Source organism: Trachypithecus francoisi, unplaced genomic scaffold, assembly GCF_009764315.1.
Source record: "Trachypithecus francoisi isolate TF-2019V2 unplaced genomic scaffold, Tfra_2.0 Lachesis_group10, whole genome shotgun sequence".
Lineage (NCBI taxonomy): Eukaryota > Metazoa > Chordata > Mammalia > Primates > Cercopithecidae > Trachypithecus > Trachypithecus francoisi.
In genome coordinates this window covers 78704577-78721546 of record NW_022681455.1, presented here as the reverse complement: position 1 = coordinate 78721546, position 16970 = coordinate 78704577, and the positions used below count along the sequence as shown (strand labels likewise).

The window sequence follows — 16970 nt, the reverse complement described above, 5'->3', positions numbered from 1 at the left end:
TCAGCAGCAAGCCTGCACCCTGGGTCTCTTTGCAAGAACTTGGCCTTCTTAAGCTGTTTCCTTTCACTCTTGGAGGCGGTTCTCTCTTTTCCAGACCTGGCTGCAAATTGGGACTTTTGTTTCTCCAGCTCCTCCCTATTCCTGCTCAGTCGTGCAACCACAACAGAAAACCTATGCGGAGGGCGCCAACACCAAGATGGCGACCAAGCTTCTGAAATGGTGCAGAGTTCTATGGCCCTGGTCCAGGTTTCCAGCTCCTGACTCCTCTCTGACGTGGGAAATGGATACACTCTTGCTTTCTGTTTTCATCCCTGAGGGTGGAACTCTCTGCTCTTCCGGGACAGCTGTTGTTTTTGCTGCTCAGCATCCGTTTCTCCCATTTCTGGAAAGAGTACCTGATTTTCCCTTGGAGAGCTACCTTGCGTCCGAGCTCCTAGCATGGGCATCTGTCCCAGGCCTGGCCAATCACAGCATTTATGCTACCCTAAGCCACAGTGAGTGGTTCATGGAAAGGCACGTGGCCTGAGCCAGGCCCATGAGAATCCACCCTAGGATTGTTCTAGCACTCACTGGAAGGAGGTCTTCTCTTTCTGCTGGGGTTGAAAAACTACGAGGACGGAGGCCTGAAGCTGGAGAGCACATTTGCCATCACAGGGCGAGAACTTGTCTGAGAGTAAAGCTGTCCCCGAGGAAACAGCTATGGGATGGACTACAGTCCTAATACACTGAATGGCTGGATTCATCCATGCCTGAAGCCAGTCTGGTCTTTGCAGTTCCAGCAGCCAGTTAACTCCCCCTAGCCCCTGCTTTTTTTTTGGATTAAGCCAGTTTGAGCTGGGTTTCTGTCACTTGACAACAAAGAAGTTTAATATTCCTCCCACATCTTATGGCCCCCTTCTTCCAGGAAGTCCTCCCTACCCAACGTCTAAGCACCTAGATGCAACTGATGGCACCGCTTGTCTCAAGTGGGTCATTATCATTGCCAAGGCTGCCCATGAGGTGACAGCCACCGCACTCCATAGGACAATGTCCAGGCTGTTTGGGGGAGGGGTGTGGCACACTGCCTCACAGACTGACGCTGAGGCAGCTCATCTAGGATTTCTGGGGGATTCAGAAATGCCCCCCCAGAGTTTCCTATTGCAGCCAAAGTGACAACAATAATAACCCTTACAGTGCTATGTTCTAGGCACTCTGTGTACTTCACGTATATTATTACCTAATGATCTACATTATAATTCTACATTATAATTCCATAAGGTAAGTACTATTACTATCTCCATTTTACAGGAGATAAAACAGGGAGAACAGCAGGCTTGTCCAAGGTCACGCAGCTACAAAGGGTGAGGCCAGACGCAAACAATTGTACTATTGCTCCTGGGCTTTTACTACACACTAGAGTCCTAGAAGTGCCACTTGCTGAGCCTTTGACTGGCAAGTCAATCAAAGTAGATTCTCCCTGGCCTGGGACAGTGGCTCACACCTATAATCCCAGCACTCTGGGAGGCCGAGGCAGGCAAATCATTTAAGGACAGAAGTTCGAGACCAGTCTAGCCAACATGGTGAAACCCCTTTTCTACTAAAAATACAAAAATGAGCCAGGCGTGTTGGCACGTGACTGTGATCCCAGCTACTTGGGAGGCTGAGGCAGGAGAGTGACTTGAACCCAGGAGGCGGAGGTTGCAATGAGCCGAGATCACGCCACTGCACTCTAGCCTGGGCAACAGGGACTCCATCATAAAAACAAACAAACGAACAAACAAACCCAAAGTAGATTCTCCCTGTCCTTGTCAATACTTTTGATTGTTGTCTTTGTAGCGTGTATCTCAATTTTCAATTATTTGATTTATTTTTTTGAGACAGAGTCTCGCTCTGTTGCCCAGGATGGAGTGCAGTGGCATGATCTCGGCTCGCTGCAATCTCTGCCTCCTGGGCTCAAGTGATTCTCCTGCCTCAGCCTCCCAGGTAGCTGGGATCACAGGCGCCTGGCTAATTTTTGTATTTTAGCAGAGACGGGGGTTTTGCCATATTGGCCAGGCTGGTCTCAAACTCCTGACCTCAAGTGATCTGCCTGCCTTGGCCTCCCAAAGTGCTGGGATTACAGGCGAGAGCCACCACACTGGGCCAGATTATTTTATTTGTTGTACTCTTTTGGTCTGTTCCTCGCCATTCCCCTCCTCCCCCAACCCCTACCTCATGCCCAGGACCTTGTCGTCTTGTTCTGCACCAATTCCCCAGTGCCTGGCACATGGGCAGTGCTCACAATCCAGTTGCCGAATGAATGGATAAATGTGGTCTCCAAACCTCATACCACCCTGAAAGGCCGTGTGTTCTCATTCCCATTTATAAGGAAGAAAACTGAGGGTCTGAGAGGTTTACGTCGAAGTTTGGTTCTTGGGCTGGCAAGAGCAACAACATCGCCCTGGAGCTCTTTAGAAATGCAGATTCTCAGGGAGTGGGTCCAGACACCAGTGCTTCCACAAGCACTGTAGGCGATGCCGGGGTGTACTGAGGTTGGATACACAAGGACATGTACAGCAGCAAGAGCCGGAACTCAGAGCACTACCTCCTTCATCTCCCCACCCCAGCCCAAGACAAGGCAGGCAATGCCCACACCCCACTGTGCCCCCTGGCAGGTAAGCCCCCATCCTGCTAAATTAGCCACCTGGTGCCTCTCACCCTGAGAGCTGGCAGCTCTCCAAGAGCCCCAAAAGGAACAATACCAGATTAGAGGTTTTGAGTCAGCCTTGAGGCAGGACTGATTGGGACAGGATGAATATATGGCAACAAACCCGTGGGATGCAAGCGTGCGCACTTCTCAAAAGGAGTAATGAATAAATGTGAACGAATGCACAAGACTCAGCTCACATACTAATTACCTTTTCTGCCAGCCAGGCTCCTAGAAATGTGACTCACTCAGATGTTCTTAAATATACTGCATCTCTCTCTCACACACACACAAACGCGTGCGCGTGCGCATGCACACACTCTGCAGAGGGGCCAGAAGCAGCTAGCAGGGGGAGGAACAGCACTCTCTCTCCACGTGCTGGGGCCTGCAGAGGCCAAAACACAGGCAGGCAGGATTCCTTGCATGAGAAGGAAAACAAGGCCTGCCCGGAGGCTATGCCAAGGCCATACCTTGGTGTGAACTTAGGAATCAGATCTTCCAGTTTCCAATAATGTCCCCACACCACCTGCTAGCACCTTGTGACTCTGGGCAGCTGCCATAAGGTGCCTCATCTGCAAAACAAAGGTGATAACAGTGTTCACCCGATGGGGTTGCGGTGACGGTTAAAATAATTAGGGTTTAGGACAGTAGTTAACGGGGTAAGAAGTTTATATAAGGTGTCTATTAAATACATTAAAAAGGCCAAGCACGGTGGCTCACACCTGTAATCCCAGCACTTTGGGAGGCCAAAGGCAGGCAAATCATTTGAGTCCAGGAGTTGGAGACCAGCCTGGGCAACACAGTGAAACCCTGTCTCTATAAAAATTCAAAAATTAGCCAGGTGTGGTGGTGTGTGCCTGTAATCCCAGCTACTCAGGAGGCTAAGGTGGGAGAATCACTTGAGCCCAAGAGTTTGAGCTGCAGTGAGCCGTGACTGAGCCACTTCATTCCAGCCTAGGTGACAGCATAAAGACAGCTCAAAATATAATAATAATCAAATACAATACACAGATAAAAAAGATTGGCAAACGCTCTCTTGTCTGAGGTGGGGAGTGCTTTCATTTTTCTAGAAGGGGCAGTTGCCATGGAGATGGTGTTGTAACAAGGTGGCTCGAGTAGCTATTTGTCCACTGCTGGCTTCCAAGCTCATGCCTGTAATCCCAGCACTCTGGGAGGCCGAGGTGGGAGACTGCTTGAGGCAGGAGTTCAAGACCAGCCTGGGCAACATAGCAAGACTCTGTCTCTGTTATAAATAAAATAAAATAAAAAAAGAAAAGAATGTGTTGTCATGAGGTTACTGGTTTAGGTTTTTGTCCACTGCTGGCTTCTAGCCTCCACCATCACACACCAACCAAAGAGGTCCCTGAGGTGGTGTGAAGGGGAGACGCTCTTGGAGTGGTTGGCCCTGGGGACTTCCACACTCTTCTGCCACCTGCAGCAGGTGCTCTAAGTGAGAGCCTCGCTGTGGAGGTAGAACCTAGGCCAGAGGACCTTGGGGTGCCCTGAAACCGTGCGTCTGTCTTGCAGAGTCAGAGCAGACACCAGCCATTCTCTTGGGAACCAGCATCCCCATCTTCCCTTTCACCCACGGGAAAGGAGACATGAAATGTACAAAATCATTCTAGAACATTCTTACTGGCCTTGCCCCAGCTGCTACCAGCATGGCTGCACCCTGGATCCCCCTGACCCCAGCCACGTCCCCCCCAGTGTCTAGCAGGTCAGTGGCATCTTAACCTACCTTCTCTAAAGATGGCGGTAGGCACTGGAACACAGAAGGGAAAGACAAAATGAGTAGGTGGGGTGGGAGTGGATTTCCAAGCCCTGTGCATATGTAATAGTTCAGTGCCCAGTACCCACATGCATACGGGTACACTGTTCACGCTCCCACCAGGCTGAAAGGTCTCAGTGGGAGGGAGGCCAGAAGAGGGGAGTCAGACAGAACTATGTGACACTGGGCATTACTTAACTTCTGTGAACCTCAGTCTCTTCATCTGTAAAATGGGAATAATGATAGCACTGCTTTACAAGGCTAGTGTGAGAAGTATGTGAAAAATACTCAGTCTGGGCCAGGCGTGATGGCTCACGCCTATAATCCCAGCTCTATAGGAGACAGGAGATTGCTTGAGGAAGGGAGTTCAAGACCAGCCTGGGCAACATAGCAAGACTGTCTCTATTACAAATAAAATAAGAAAAGAAAAGTCAGGTTTGGTGCCTGACACAGAGGAAGCAACAGCTTTTTAGTGAATTGCTTGTTAAAAAGTCAATCATGGCCAGCTGCGGTGGCTCATGCCTATAATCCTAGCACTTTGGGAGGCTGGGGTGGGCGGATCACTTGAGGACAGGAGTTTGAAACCAGCCTGGCCAACATGGTGAAACCCTGTCTCTGGTGCACACCTGTAATCCCAGATACTCGGGAGGTTGAGGCAGGAGAATCTCTTGAAACGGGGAGGCGGAGTTAGCAGTGAGCCGAGATTGCGCCACTGCACTCCAGCCTGGGTGACAGAGTTAAACTGTCTCAAAAAAGAAAAGACAATCATGATTCTCATTTTCCTGTAGGGAAAATGAAGGCAGAGACATCAGAAAAATTGGCCAGAGGCTCACTGGAATATACAGGCTGGCCTGGGACTAGAACCCATTTCTCCCAGCTCCTGACCTCAAGGCCTTTCTGCTGCAGCCCTGTTCTGAAGCCCCCACGTATGACAGAGGCCCAGGATGGGGCTGCAGAGCCAGTCTCCCCATGCACCCCAGCATCACAGTCTGTCCCAGCTCACTCCTGCTGGAGCCTCTGGTCCATTTCCTGCTCTGCAGGATTAAACTGTTACAAGGTTTCCTGACTTTAAGCTCTTTCCCAGACCCGCAATTCTCACCCTCTGATATCTTTTCCAAGTTACAGGTTCTCCTAATCTTCATTTCCCAATGCTGACTAGACCACTGGCCCATTTGAGGGCTCTCAAATTAGAAAATCCTCATAGGTTAGTAAACAGGGTTGCAAGAACACAAGCTCTGTGATCCATGAATATGCAAAGCAGCTCCAGTCCTGTAAATAAAAGCAATCATTTAAATGCAAATTGCATCCTTGGCTGCCCGATCCTCGGTGGTTGGTTCCTCTCAGGCTGTAATTCCGAGAAGAAAATGTGACTAACTCGGAACCCCCAGGAAGCTCTGCGAGAAAGTGCTTATGGGGCGGCGGGCTCCGGGTGGCTCAGTTAGGGTGGATAAACACTGTTTTAAAGTAGGGAATGGATTTTAAAACCTGAGCTGCTCCTCCAGTTGGCTTGCAGTGGCTGGCTAGGCTCAAAGCGGTCCCCCAAGGCTAGACAGAGCCCCTCGGAGGCTCCCAGCATCTCTCTTTCCCCATGGGCAGAATGGAAAGGAGGACTATTTTCCATCTTGTCAACCTCAGGAGAGCTTCTACAAATGAGATCCCATGGCCTCCCGCTCAAAACCCTAGGAGGGTTCACTGGTCCAAACGAAATAAACCCTAAACTCCTTTCTATGGCCCAAGAGATCGTGATCTGGCTGGTCCCCACCGTTCCCCTATCTCCACCCCCAAATCTGCCTACAGCTCCAGCCACAATGGCCTTTGTTCAGTTCCTCTAAGCTCATTCCCACCTCCAACCTTTTGCACGCACAGTGCCTTCCTCCTGGTTCAGTCTTCCCGCTAGACCTCCCCAGCGGCGCGCCCCTTTTAGCTGAGCTCCACTCAAATGTCACTCCGCGAACAGTCTTCTCAGGTACATACACCCCTGTCACCTTCTTTTACATCACCCCATCTTATTTTCCTGGCTGTCCTTATCCCAATCGGATTTCATATCCATTTGCTATGGGTTTGTTTAATGTTTGCCCACTCACCTCCCCAGCCCCGGGAGAGGAGGGGTCTTGTCCGTTTTATACAAGGCACCCAGTTCTGTCCCTGGCATGTTTCTTGAAATAACATATTAATCCAATAAAGATTCTGAGTTTATCTTTCTAACAAAACTGCCTGTCTTGCTGCCTGTGCCCCAAATGGCGGCTCCTTCCCCCTGGAATCTCCTTCCCTTCCCAACTCAGCTGACCCCTTTCCAGGCTTAGAGCAGGGAGCAGATAGGAAGCTGTTCACTCCACAGTCTTAGATACCAAACTGGCCGGGAGGGCTTCCAAACGACAGATGCCAATTTGCATTCTATTTACATGTCATTTGCATGCAGTTTAACTCAAAGCCTGGATCCTCCGCAAGCCTCGAGTCCCCACCGAAGAAACTTCTGAATTAAGAAGGTTCCTTGGCTGAAGTGCCGGGGTTTTTGTGCCAGATCCCTCCCCCACTTCTCTTGTCTTTGCGGGACCCCCAGGGCTTTCTGGGCTCCGTTCAGGTGCCCCCCGGCCTGGTGCAGTTGGGCGGCCAATGTGGCGCGTGGGCTGGGGCCCCAGGCGGGGACGCCGCTGCCCGCCACACTCCAGGGGCCTTTGTCCGCGCTCCAAGGAGCCGCCCCCTTAGCGAACGGGGGACGGAAAGGGGGAACTGGCTAGGCCTGGGTGTGACAGAGCAAGGACTGAGGAGTGAACCCGCTGCACGGGGGAGACTTCTGGGGCAAGGTCGTTGGCCCCTTCCCAAGCTGTTTAACCTGCTGCCTGGTGCCAAGGCGGGTGCGGGCTCCTCCAGCGCTCTCCCTTTCCGGTCCAAGCCCTAGGGACCCCGGGATGTGTGGGGTCCTCGTGGGGCTGGAATCCTGTGTCCCCCAAGGAGAGGGGACAGAGCAGAGGTCTAGTCCTTATCCCCAGCCTAGCCGCCTCTCCCAGAGGTCCAAGTGCCCCCGGTCTGGAAGGGAAACGCCACTCCCCCCGCCGCGCCATTGTATGCAGCCGCCCCCTCCTCCCTACTCCTCCCCGTCATTCGTCCCCAGCCCAGGTCTCAGCTCTGCCCTCTTCCCCCGCCATGTCCCCCCCTCCCCTTGCTGAGTAATGCGCACTCAAGCCGGCTAAGGGCTTGACCCCCAGCCCCCGCGACAGGTGCTGCTGTTCACCCACAAAGTCCAGCCCTTGTGCCCCTGGCTGCGTCTGCCCAGTCCACAGTCAGCCCCCCCCACGCGGCCCCAGGACCAGCCCGCAGCTCCTCACACACGGCGAGTCACTAGGACATGGCTGGGTTCCTTTACGCTCCCCAGCTGCCCTTCACCTGTGGTCGCCCCCAGACCCTCCTGGGAGACTTGGATCTCTACCTGATCCGGGCACAGTCCCCCTCTCCCCATAAAGGTCCCCAGACCCTCCCCTCTCCCGCCCACCCCTCTACGGCTCCGCTCCCGACGCACCGTGGTTCCCCTCGCCCAGATCCCACATCTCCCAATGAACTCCCTGGCTGGGGCTGGGGGGCCGCTTAGAAAAACACAAGAAGCAGACCCCCCAGTCCTCCCAAATCCACGGCGGGAAAAGTTTCTGGGGTTCCCACAGCGTCCTCCACCGCATCGGCGCAGCTCGCACTCACCGACCCCCGCGGCCCCGCAGCGCCAACGCTCCAGCTGGCCCTCGGCCTGAGTCACATCTCTGCAGCGCGGCCGCGGCCCCCGCTCCACGCACGCCCGCCTGCGGGTCCAGCTTCACTGCAGCGCCTGCCAGAGTCGCTGCCGCGCGAGGCGCCCCCTGGCCCGGCCCGCGCTGCTGCAGCGGCCGCGGCCCCGCCCCTGCCCCTCGGCCGGCCCCGCCCCCGGGCCTCTGAGCCCCACCCCCAGTCCCGCTGGCGGTTCCGCGCCGGGCTAGGCGCCGTCTGCATGCACCCTCGGAGCCCAAGCTCGTGGCTTCAGGCCCGGATCGCTGAGACGATCCCCCCCACCTCCCGTGTCCCCAATTCGGGGACATTCCCCCCACAACCACAGTGCGCCCAGAAACAATCCAGACGAGCCGGGCAGCTCCCCAGGGTACATCCATTTGCGGGAACACCCGTCCCCCAGCCAATACACTTACCGAGGGATATCGCGACCGAGGGGTAGCGAGGGGTCCCAGCGCAGGAGCCTTCCTGCCCCCAGGCCACACTCCAAGGTGGGTTCATAAGCAGTAACTTCCCCGAAACACACCAGCACCAGGTCCAGGACGCAGAGGATCGATCCCGCCGGGTGCCCTTCGAAGTCGCCAACACCCCGGTATGCACCTAGGGGCACACACACCGCTAGGCCTCCTCTAGGCAGGTTCCTCCTGGACACACTCTTCTCTCTCCTCACTGCCCACCTCCCAGGTGTCCTTGTCCCTTTACGCACACTGAGTCTAACACCCGCGTCCTTCGCCCCTCCAAACACACACGTCCACACGGTGCACCCCTCACGTGGGTCCCTACGCAGGATGGCCACCACCCCTACCGCACACATCACCCACGTACGCACACGTCCACCGCCCTTCAGGGCGCACATACTCAGTGGCTCGGGCCACTGGCTGTGCGCTCCGCAGACGCTCAGGGCACAGCCCAGACGCGTGTCCGCTGGGCGGCCGTGGGACCTGCTTGAAGGAGGGGTCCGGGGCAGCCTTCCGCCTCGGCACTGAGTCCCCCTCACTCGTCCTAGTCCACAGGCCTCTCCGAAGTCGGCATTGCTTCGATCAGGCCTGGGAGCTGCGCTCCGGCACCCCACATGGGGCTGGTTCCCTGGGTGACCTTCAGACCAGCAAACCCGAGCAGTCTCAGGTGACCCCCCTGCCAAAGCCAGAAACAGACCTTTGAGCAGCATCCCTTCCCCGCACTCCAGATTCTCAGGGTGAGATTTCCTTTCCCCCTCCGAAGCCCCCCACCCCGTCCCCGCCCCCATCGCCGCAACCATCCCAGCCACATAAGATACCAAAGGGAGAGGACAGACCCCTGCTCCCCTCTCCCGGGGGCTGCAGGAAGGTGAGATGCAGAAGAACACTCCCTTCTGGGAATAGTTGCAGCCCCTGATCTTTGGGAACCGTGGCCCTTCCAGATACTCCCATCCCTCCCCGCCAGCCTCCCAGTTCCGGTCCGGTTAGGCCACCTCCCCCTTGGGCAGGCATCTCTGGGATACCTTTTATTATATTCAAGGGAAAATGGAAGGGAAGAAACATAATGGTAGTTTTTCCCCCACCCGTGGTTTATTTGCGTGGATCCTCAGAGCCTAGAACAGTTCCAGGCACACAGTAGGCGCTCATTAAACGTTTGCGGGACGACCCTTTCCTAGTGTGTTCCCGCCAGACTGCTCAATTGGAAAGTGGATGGGCACTGTCATCTGGTGGCAGCCCTTGGAACTGACGCCGAGATCCTTTCGTAAACGTGGGCAGGTTCACTTTTGTGAGCCACATGTCCTCAGTATCTGTAAAATGGAGATCTTTTTCATCGCACACGCCTACTAGAGTTGCTGTGAAAGTCTAACACATGTTACATGTAAAGTGCTTCACGCAGGGTCTGGCATGTGGAAAGTCCTTAGTATGAACTGGTTAACATTGCAGTTACGGTTATATTCCCTTTCCCACTTGTTTTACAGAAGACCCTGACTGTGATGGTCAGTTTCGCTTTGGGTGATGATACCACAGGAAGCACAGAGTGAAAATGAAGGAGGACGCTGAGTGGCAGGTGCATTCCTTCCCTCCAAAAAGTTCAAACACCCGTGGATGATAATAATAGCTGAGTACATAGTGCTTCCTGTGTGCCAGGAGCTATTCTAAGTGTTTTCAACTCTTTAACTCATTTAATCCTTCCAGTTACCCTTGAAGCCAGATACTGTTGTTCTCCCTATTTTACAGATGGAGACACTGAGGCAGTGTCTCCATCTGTAAAATAGGGAGTACCGCCCTGGGGTTAGACGGTTGGCAAAGACAGAATCCAATCCAGTCCATCTGGCTCCGCAGGCCATATTATCAACCAATGGTTAAACTGGTGTCATCCGCTGCCAGGTTGGACATTGTCACAGAGGAACCTTATCTCCCAGGAGAGCTCACTGGGTCTCCAGCCTTGGAGAGAATGGCTCTAGGAGGTCCAGGGAACTATGTCAGGCTCTCAAGGGCCCAGTTCACTTTGTCTAATGAAAACCAGTGGCTTCCCTGGCACTAGCCTCACACTAAAAAACCAGTGGCTTCCTTGGCACTAAATGGTCAGTGCACTACCCATGGCTTCCCACTGACAAATGTCATGGTACATGTATTTGTCCATTTTTCATACTGCTATGAAGAAATACCCAAGGCTGAGTAATTTATAAAGAAAAAGAGGTTTAACGGACTCAAAGCTCCACATGGCTGGGGAGGCCTCACAATCATGGTGGAAGGTGATGGAGGAGCAAAGGCACGTCTCACATGGTGGCAGGCAAGAGGACGTGTGCAGGGAAACTGCCCTTTATAAAACCATCAGATCTTATGAGACTGATTCACTATAATGAGAACAGCATGGGAAAGACCTGCCCCCATGATTCAATTACCTCCCACTGGGTCCCTCCCATGACACATGGGGATTATGGGAACTACAATTCAAGATGAGATTTGGGTGGGAACACAGCCAAACCACATCAGTGTGTAATCAGGTATTTGCGTGGCTCTCTGCTTGGTGTCTGTCTCCCCTACAAGACTGTATCTCAGTGCTGTCCAATCTATACTGTCTGATAACAGCAGCCACTAAACATGTGCCTACTGGGCACTTTATATGTGACTAGTATGACTAGAGGATTGAACTTTCAGTTTTTTTTGAGATGGAGTCTCTATTGCCCAGGCTGGAGGGCAATGGCATGACCTTGGCTCACCGCAATCTCCACCTCCCAGGTTCAAGCGATTCTCCTGCCTCAGCCTCCCGAGTAGCTGGGATTACAAGTGTCTGCCACCATGCCTGGCTAATTTTTGTATTTTTAGTGGAGATGGGGTTTCACCATGTTGGTCAGGCTGGTCTCAAATTCCCAACCTCAGGTGACCCACCTGTGCAGGCCTCTCAAAGTGCTGGGATTACAGGCCTGAGCCACTGAGCTTGGCCTCAGTTTTATGATTTAAATTTAGGCCGGACATGCATGATGACTCACGTCTATAATCCAGCACTTTGGGAAACTGAGGTGGGAGGATTGCTTGAGGCCAGGAATTTGAGGCTGCAATGAGCTATAATTGCACCCTTGCTCTCCAGCCTGGGTGACAGAGTGAGACTCTGTCTCTTAAAATAAATAAATAAATAAATATCAATAACCACATGTGGCTACTGTATGCATAGCATATCTTTAAGCTTGATGAGGACAAGTACTATGTCTATTGTTTATCTTGGCATCCTGTGCATGGCATTGAATATTCATTGAATATTTGTTTACGAAAAGAATAATTAACTTTGGGAGGTCAAGGTAGCAGGATAGCTTGAGGCTAGAGAGTTTGAGACCAGCCTGAGCAGCAGAGGGAGACCTGTCTCAAACATTAAACATTAGCCAGGCATGGTGGTGTGCACTTGTAGACCTAGCTGCTCAGGAGGCTGAGGTGGGAGAATTGCTTAAGCCCGGGAGGTCGAGGCTGCGGTGAGTTGTGATCGTACCACTGCACTCCAGCCTGGGCGACAGTGCAAGACTCCATCTCAAAAAAAAAAAAAAAAGAAGAAGAATTGAATTCCAGCTTTGCTTTCCCCTTTCAAGTACGTCTATTCTGTGTCCAGACCTTTCGCGATCCTCTTGTCTCAGCTAATAAGCAGAGCATCTCCCAGAGGAATGTGGCACTCAGGGCTCTGGAGCTGTCAAAGTCGATTTCCACGAATCATCTTGCCTAAACAGCAGAATCTTCCGAAGTCAGTGTCTGTGTCGCGTGTGGTAAAATGAGGCTTGGGAATGTTGAGGGACTTTCCCTTGATCTCACAGCTGTACGCGTCAGAGGCGGGACTCAAACCCAGTTACCCATGGTCTTCTCACTTCCCACTGTGGTCCCAGTGCCTGACCACAGGACCTCAGCAGGGTCTCCTCAGTGCCAGGCTCTGTGCCTGAACCCGTTGGTGGTCCCTAGATGGATAAGATGTGATCTTGCTCTCAGGGTGCTCTATGTCAATGGAGGAGGTTGACCTTCTCGGTAGAGTGTGAGGGGGTTTAGCACAGGGCACTGTTGAAGGACCTCTGTCTTAGTCCATTTTGTATTGCTATGAAGGAATACCTGAGGCTGGGTAGTTTTTTTTTTTTTTTTTTTTTTTTGAGATGGAGTCTTGCTCTGTCACCCAAACTGGAGTGCAATGGCATGATCTCAGCTCACTGCAACCTCCATCTCCTGGGTTCCCCAAGCGATTCTCCTGCCTCAACCTCCCGAATAGCTGGGACTGCAGGCATGTGCCACCATGCCCGGCTAAGATTTTGTATATTTAATAGAGACAGGGTTTCACTATGTTGGTCAGGCTGGTCTCGAACTCCTGACCTCAGGTGATCCACCCGCCTTGGCCTCCCAAAGTGCAGGGATTATAGGCGTGAACCACCACATGTGGCTGGGGCTGGGTAATTTATAAAGAAAAGAGATGTTTTGGCTAACAGTTCTGCAGGCAAGTTTGACCCCAGCATCTGCTCGGCCTCTGGGGAGTCCTCAGGAAGATTTTACTCATGGTGGAAGGTGAATGGGGAGCCTGCATGTCACATGGAGAGAGAGAGAGAGATGCTAGGCGCCTCTAGTCAGCCAGCTCTTGTGTGAACTAACAGAGAGAGAACCCACTCATTACTGTGAGTCACTCATGAGCGATCCATCCACATGACCCAGACACTTCCAACACTGGGAATCACATTTCAACATGAAATTTAATGTGGACAAATATCCAACCCATATCAACTTCCTACCTACATTCTTTGCTTGACTAGGCTGAGAAGGGTCCCAGGCTCCCTTGAGACTCCAGCACTTGCTATTCCCCTTAGAGCAGAAATGGGGGACACTTCAGGCTGTTGGCATTTCTGGAAGCATCTTTGGGGTGAGCAGCCAGGAGCACTGAGTAAACAAATGTGGAACACACCACTGCCACCATTCCACTATTTTGTGCCCATGACAGACATCACCAATTGATTGCTGCGCTCTTTTCTGCTTTTAATGCCCTCAGTCTGTAAGTGTAACTGCCCATTAAGTGTTAGAAAATTCAGGCTGGGCACAGCGGCTCACACCTGCAATCCCAGCACTTTTAGAGGCTGAGGTGGGAGGATCACTTAAGCCATGGGAGTTCAAGACCAGCCTGGGCAACACAGCAAAACCCCCATCTCTACAAAAAATTTGTAACCAGGCATGGTAGCATGTGCCTGTAGTCCCAGTTACTCTGGAGGCTGAAGTGGGAGGACTGTTTGAGTCTGGGAGGTTGAGGCTGCAGTGAGCTGTGATCACACCACTCACCACTGCATTCCAGCCTGAGTGATAGAGCAAGACCTTGTCTCAAAAAAAAAAAAAAAAAAGAAAAAAGAAAGAAAGAAAGAAAAGAAAAATTTACAGTGGTAAAGTGTTCTTCAGTTGTTTCTGGGAGTCCCCAACAGGGTGACCCCCTAGACATCCACAAACCAGTGTGTCAGCTGCCGTCACCATGTGACTGCTACCATCTCTCCTTTCCTGGAACGGCTCCCACAGGTTCTTGTCTGTGAGTATGCAAGATTGCTTGGAGTAGCCTCATCATGGCCCCGTTGGTGCCCTGCAAGGCCACATGGGGACGCTCTCCCAAAGCCTCCAAAGCTGTCAGGAAACATTTAAGCAACAGAACAATTGTTATAGCCTACATAGTAGGGATGTTTGTTATCACACAACAGTAAGTAGGGATGTGGGTGATCCCACAATTGGGCCATTGCTCAACAATGTAAACAGGGGCCCAGTGTCTTTCTCGTAGTTTTCTGATCGACTGTCCTCAGCTTGGCACCTCATAGTTACAAGATGGCTGCCATGGCACCAGACATCACATCTTCACTTGACAATCTCCAATATGGGAAAGAAGCTGTCCAGGGAAGAGAGCTCTTCTTGTGAGTCTGCCTATTAATCAGAAAGAAAATCATTCCTAGAACTGCCCCACCTCTCACCCCAGGTGCAGAATCATCCTTATATTTCCTTGGTCGGAACGGAATCACCTTGCTTCCCCATGTACAAAGGAGGCTGCGAAGTGAGCTCTTGGCACCAAGAGACTCAGTAAAGGAGGGTGAGGGAAAGGTGCTTGAGGCAGGAACCCTCAGTGTCTGCCCCAAGTGACCTTCCTGAGAGTTGAAGGAGCAGAGGCTTGAGCTGGGGGCATGCAGGTCCACTGTCCTACCCAGCCACCTATGAGGGTAGCTTCTGAGTCACTGTCTCAGGGGAATCAAACCCAATTCCAGGGCCAGATAGAAAGTGTGTGGCCCCTTTCCCTTCTCCCCTCCCCTCCTTTTCTCCTGATGCAACTCTGTCACAGAAGCAGCTCTCTATCTTCATAGAAGGTTTCCGCTTTACGCTTTGGGAGGCTGAGGTGGGTGGATAGCCTGAGGTCAGGAGTTCGAGACCAGCTTGGCCAACATGGTGAAACCCTGTCTCTACTACAAATACAAAAAAAAATAGCTGGGCATGGTGTCACATGCCTGTAATCCCAGCTACTCTGGAGGCCGAGGCAGGAGAATCACTTGAACCTGAGAGGCAGAGATTGCAGTGAGCTGAGATCGCGCCACTGTGCTCCAGGCTGGGCAACAGAGTGAGACTCATTCTAAAAACACAAACAGAAAAAAAGGTTTCTGCTTTGTCATTTCACTCCGAGAAGGTCCCTTGCTGTGTCTCCAAAACAAAGGAACTATCTGGCCCCCAAAGGCAAACTCAAGCCTCTACTCCTATGTAAAATAAAGAACGATTTGAATGGTTGCAATTCTAGGTTGTTTATAGGCGTCTATGAACTTCCTGGTGGAGGTTTAAGAAATGTTGAACCATTTATTTTTACTCAGTTATGAAGCTTAAAGTGATGTGGGATTCACTTTAAGAGAGAGGGTGGAGGCAGAGCCTGGATGTGCCAGCCCCAGAGCCCAGGCTCTAACCACTGCCCCATCCTGCCGTCTTACCCCTGGGCAGGGATCCTATGATTAGCTTCACTTTCTCCTAGTTTTTCCTTGTGACACTGTGATATGTGCTTCCAAATCACCCAGGCTCTTGTGCAAATGAACATTCTGGTTCAGAGGGAGGGAGAGGATTCTGTACCCCCAAAAGCTCCCAGCTGGGCTGCCGGACCCAGGTCTGCACTCTCAGTAGCAAGACCTTGGCCCAGTTCTTCTCAGTCCTGGCTGCTCATGAGGATCACCTGAGTCAAAAAAAAAAAAAAAAAACGGTGCCTGGGTCCTCTCCTGGACCAATTCAATTAAGTGAGAATCACTGGGTCTGGAGGCTGAAGCAGGCTCAGACCATTGCTAAACAGGGTGGGAGACATCAGAAACACCAGATCGAATTTCCAGGTGGCCATGTCACCTTAGAGAAATCACTTAGTTTCTCTGCATCTTGGTTTCTGCACCTGTGAGATGAAGGGGCTCATAATAGTCTCCACCTGTTAGAGCCGAGTGATTAGCAACCAAGTGGACCCAGCCAGTGCCCGTAGGGGTCAGGTGTTGTGGTTTTAATTTAAAAGGGCTTGGAGGCGATTTGGATGAAGAAAGCAAAGCTGATCTCTAGTTACTCGTCATTCCTTTGGTGAGTACGAATGGGGTGAAAACATGAAAATATGCTTGTTTCTTTCCATGCTCTCTCTTTCCTCAGTGTACCAAGTTCTTGAAGTGCTGTCCAGGGAACCTCTCTGGGGGTCTGCAGGATCAAAACTGTTTTCATAATAGCACTAAGACCTTATTTTCCCCTTTCACTGTCATTCTCTCATGAATGTACAGTGGAGTTTCCCAGCGGCTTTTGAGATGTGATGTTGCAACTGACCGACGGTGGGAGCAGGCGTGACGGTCCCGCTGTCTTCTATTAAGTCAGACATTTCAGAGGTTCTCAAAAATGTAAACTATTGCTGTGCTTCTCACTAGTTTTCACGCGCGTGTGAAGAGACCACCAAACAGGCTTTGTGTGAGCAATAAAGCTTTTTAATCACCTGGGTGCAGGCAGGCTGAGTCCGAAAAGAGCGTCAGCGAAGGGAGACAGTGGTGGGGCCATTTTATAGGATTTGGGTAGATAAAGGAAAACTAGTCAAAGGGGGTTGTTCTTTGGCGGGTAGGGGCGGGGGTCACAAGGTGCTCAGTGGGGGAGGTTCTGAGCCAGGAGAAGGAATTTCACAAGGTTAATCACTCAGTTAAGGTGGGCCAGGAACAAATCACAAAGGTGGAATAACATCAGTTAAGGCCGGAACCGGCCATTTTCACTTCTTTTGTGATTCTTCAATTGCTTCAGGCCATCTGGATGTGTATGTGCAGGTCACAGGGGATACAATGGCTTAGCCTGGGCTCAGAGCCTGACA

General features: G+C 52.0%; 1 protein-coding gene across 3 annotated transcripts in view; it reads right to left on the bottom strand.

The window, feature by feature from the left end:
* GPRC5B (G protein-coupled receptor class C group 5 member B) overlaps positions 1 to 9564 on the bottom strand; it is a 28538-nt gene extending 18974 nt beyond the window's left edge. The window contains exon 1 of one of the 3 annotated variants that reach the window (XM_033217853.1): positions 9478 to 9564. Coding sequence is in view for 1 of the 3 variants with exons in the window: in XM_033217851.1 (XP_033073742.1) it covers positions 8600 to 9039 (440 nt within the window). In the remaining 2 variants the exon portion in view is untranslated. Of the gene's footprint in view, positions 1 to 8123; positions 8309 to 8599; positions 9310 to 9477 lie in introns of those variants that run through there. The other 2 variants (XM_033217851.1, XM_033217852.1) reach the window with 2 other exon arrangements.
* Between the last annotated feature and the right edge of the window lie 7406 nt (positions 9565 to 16970).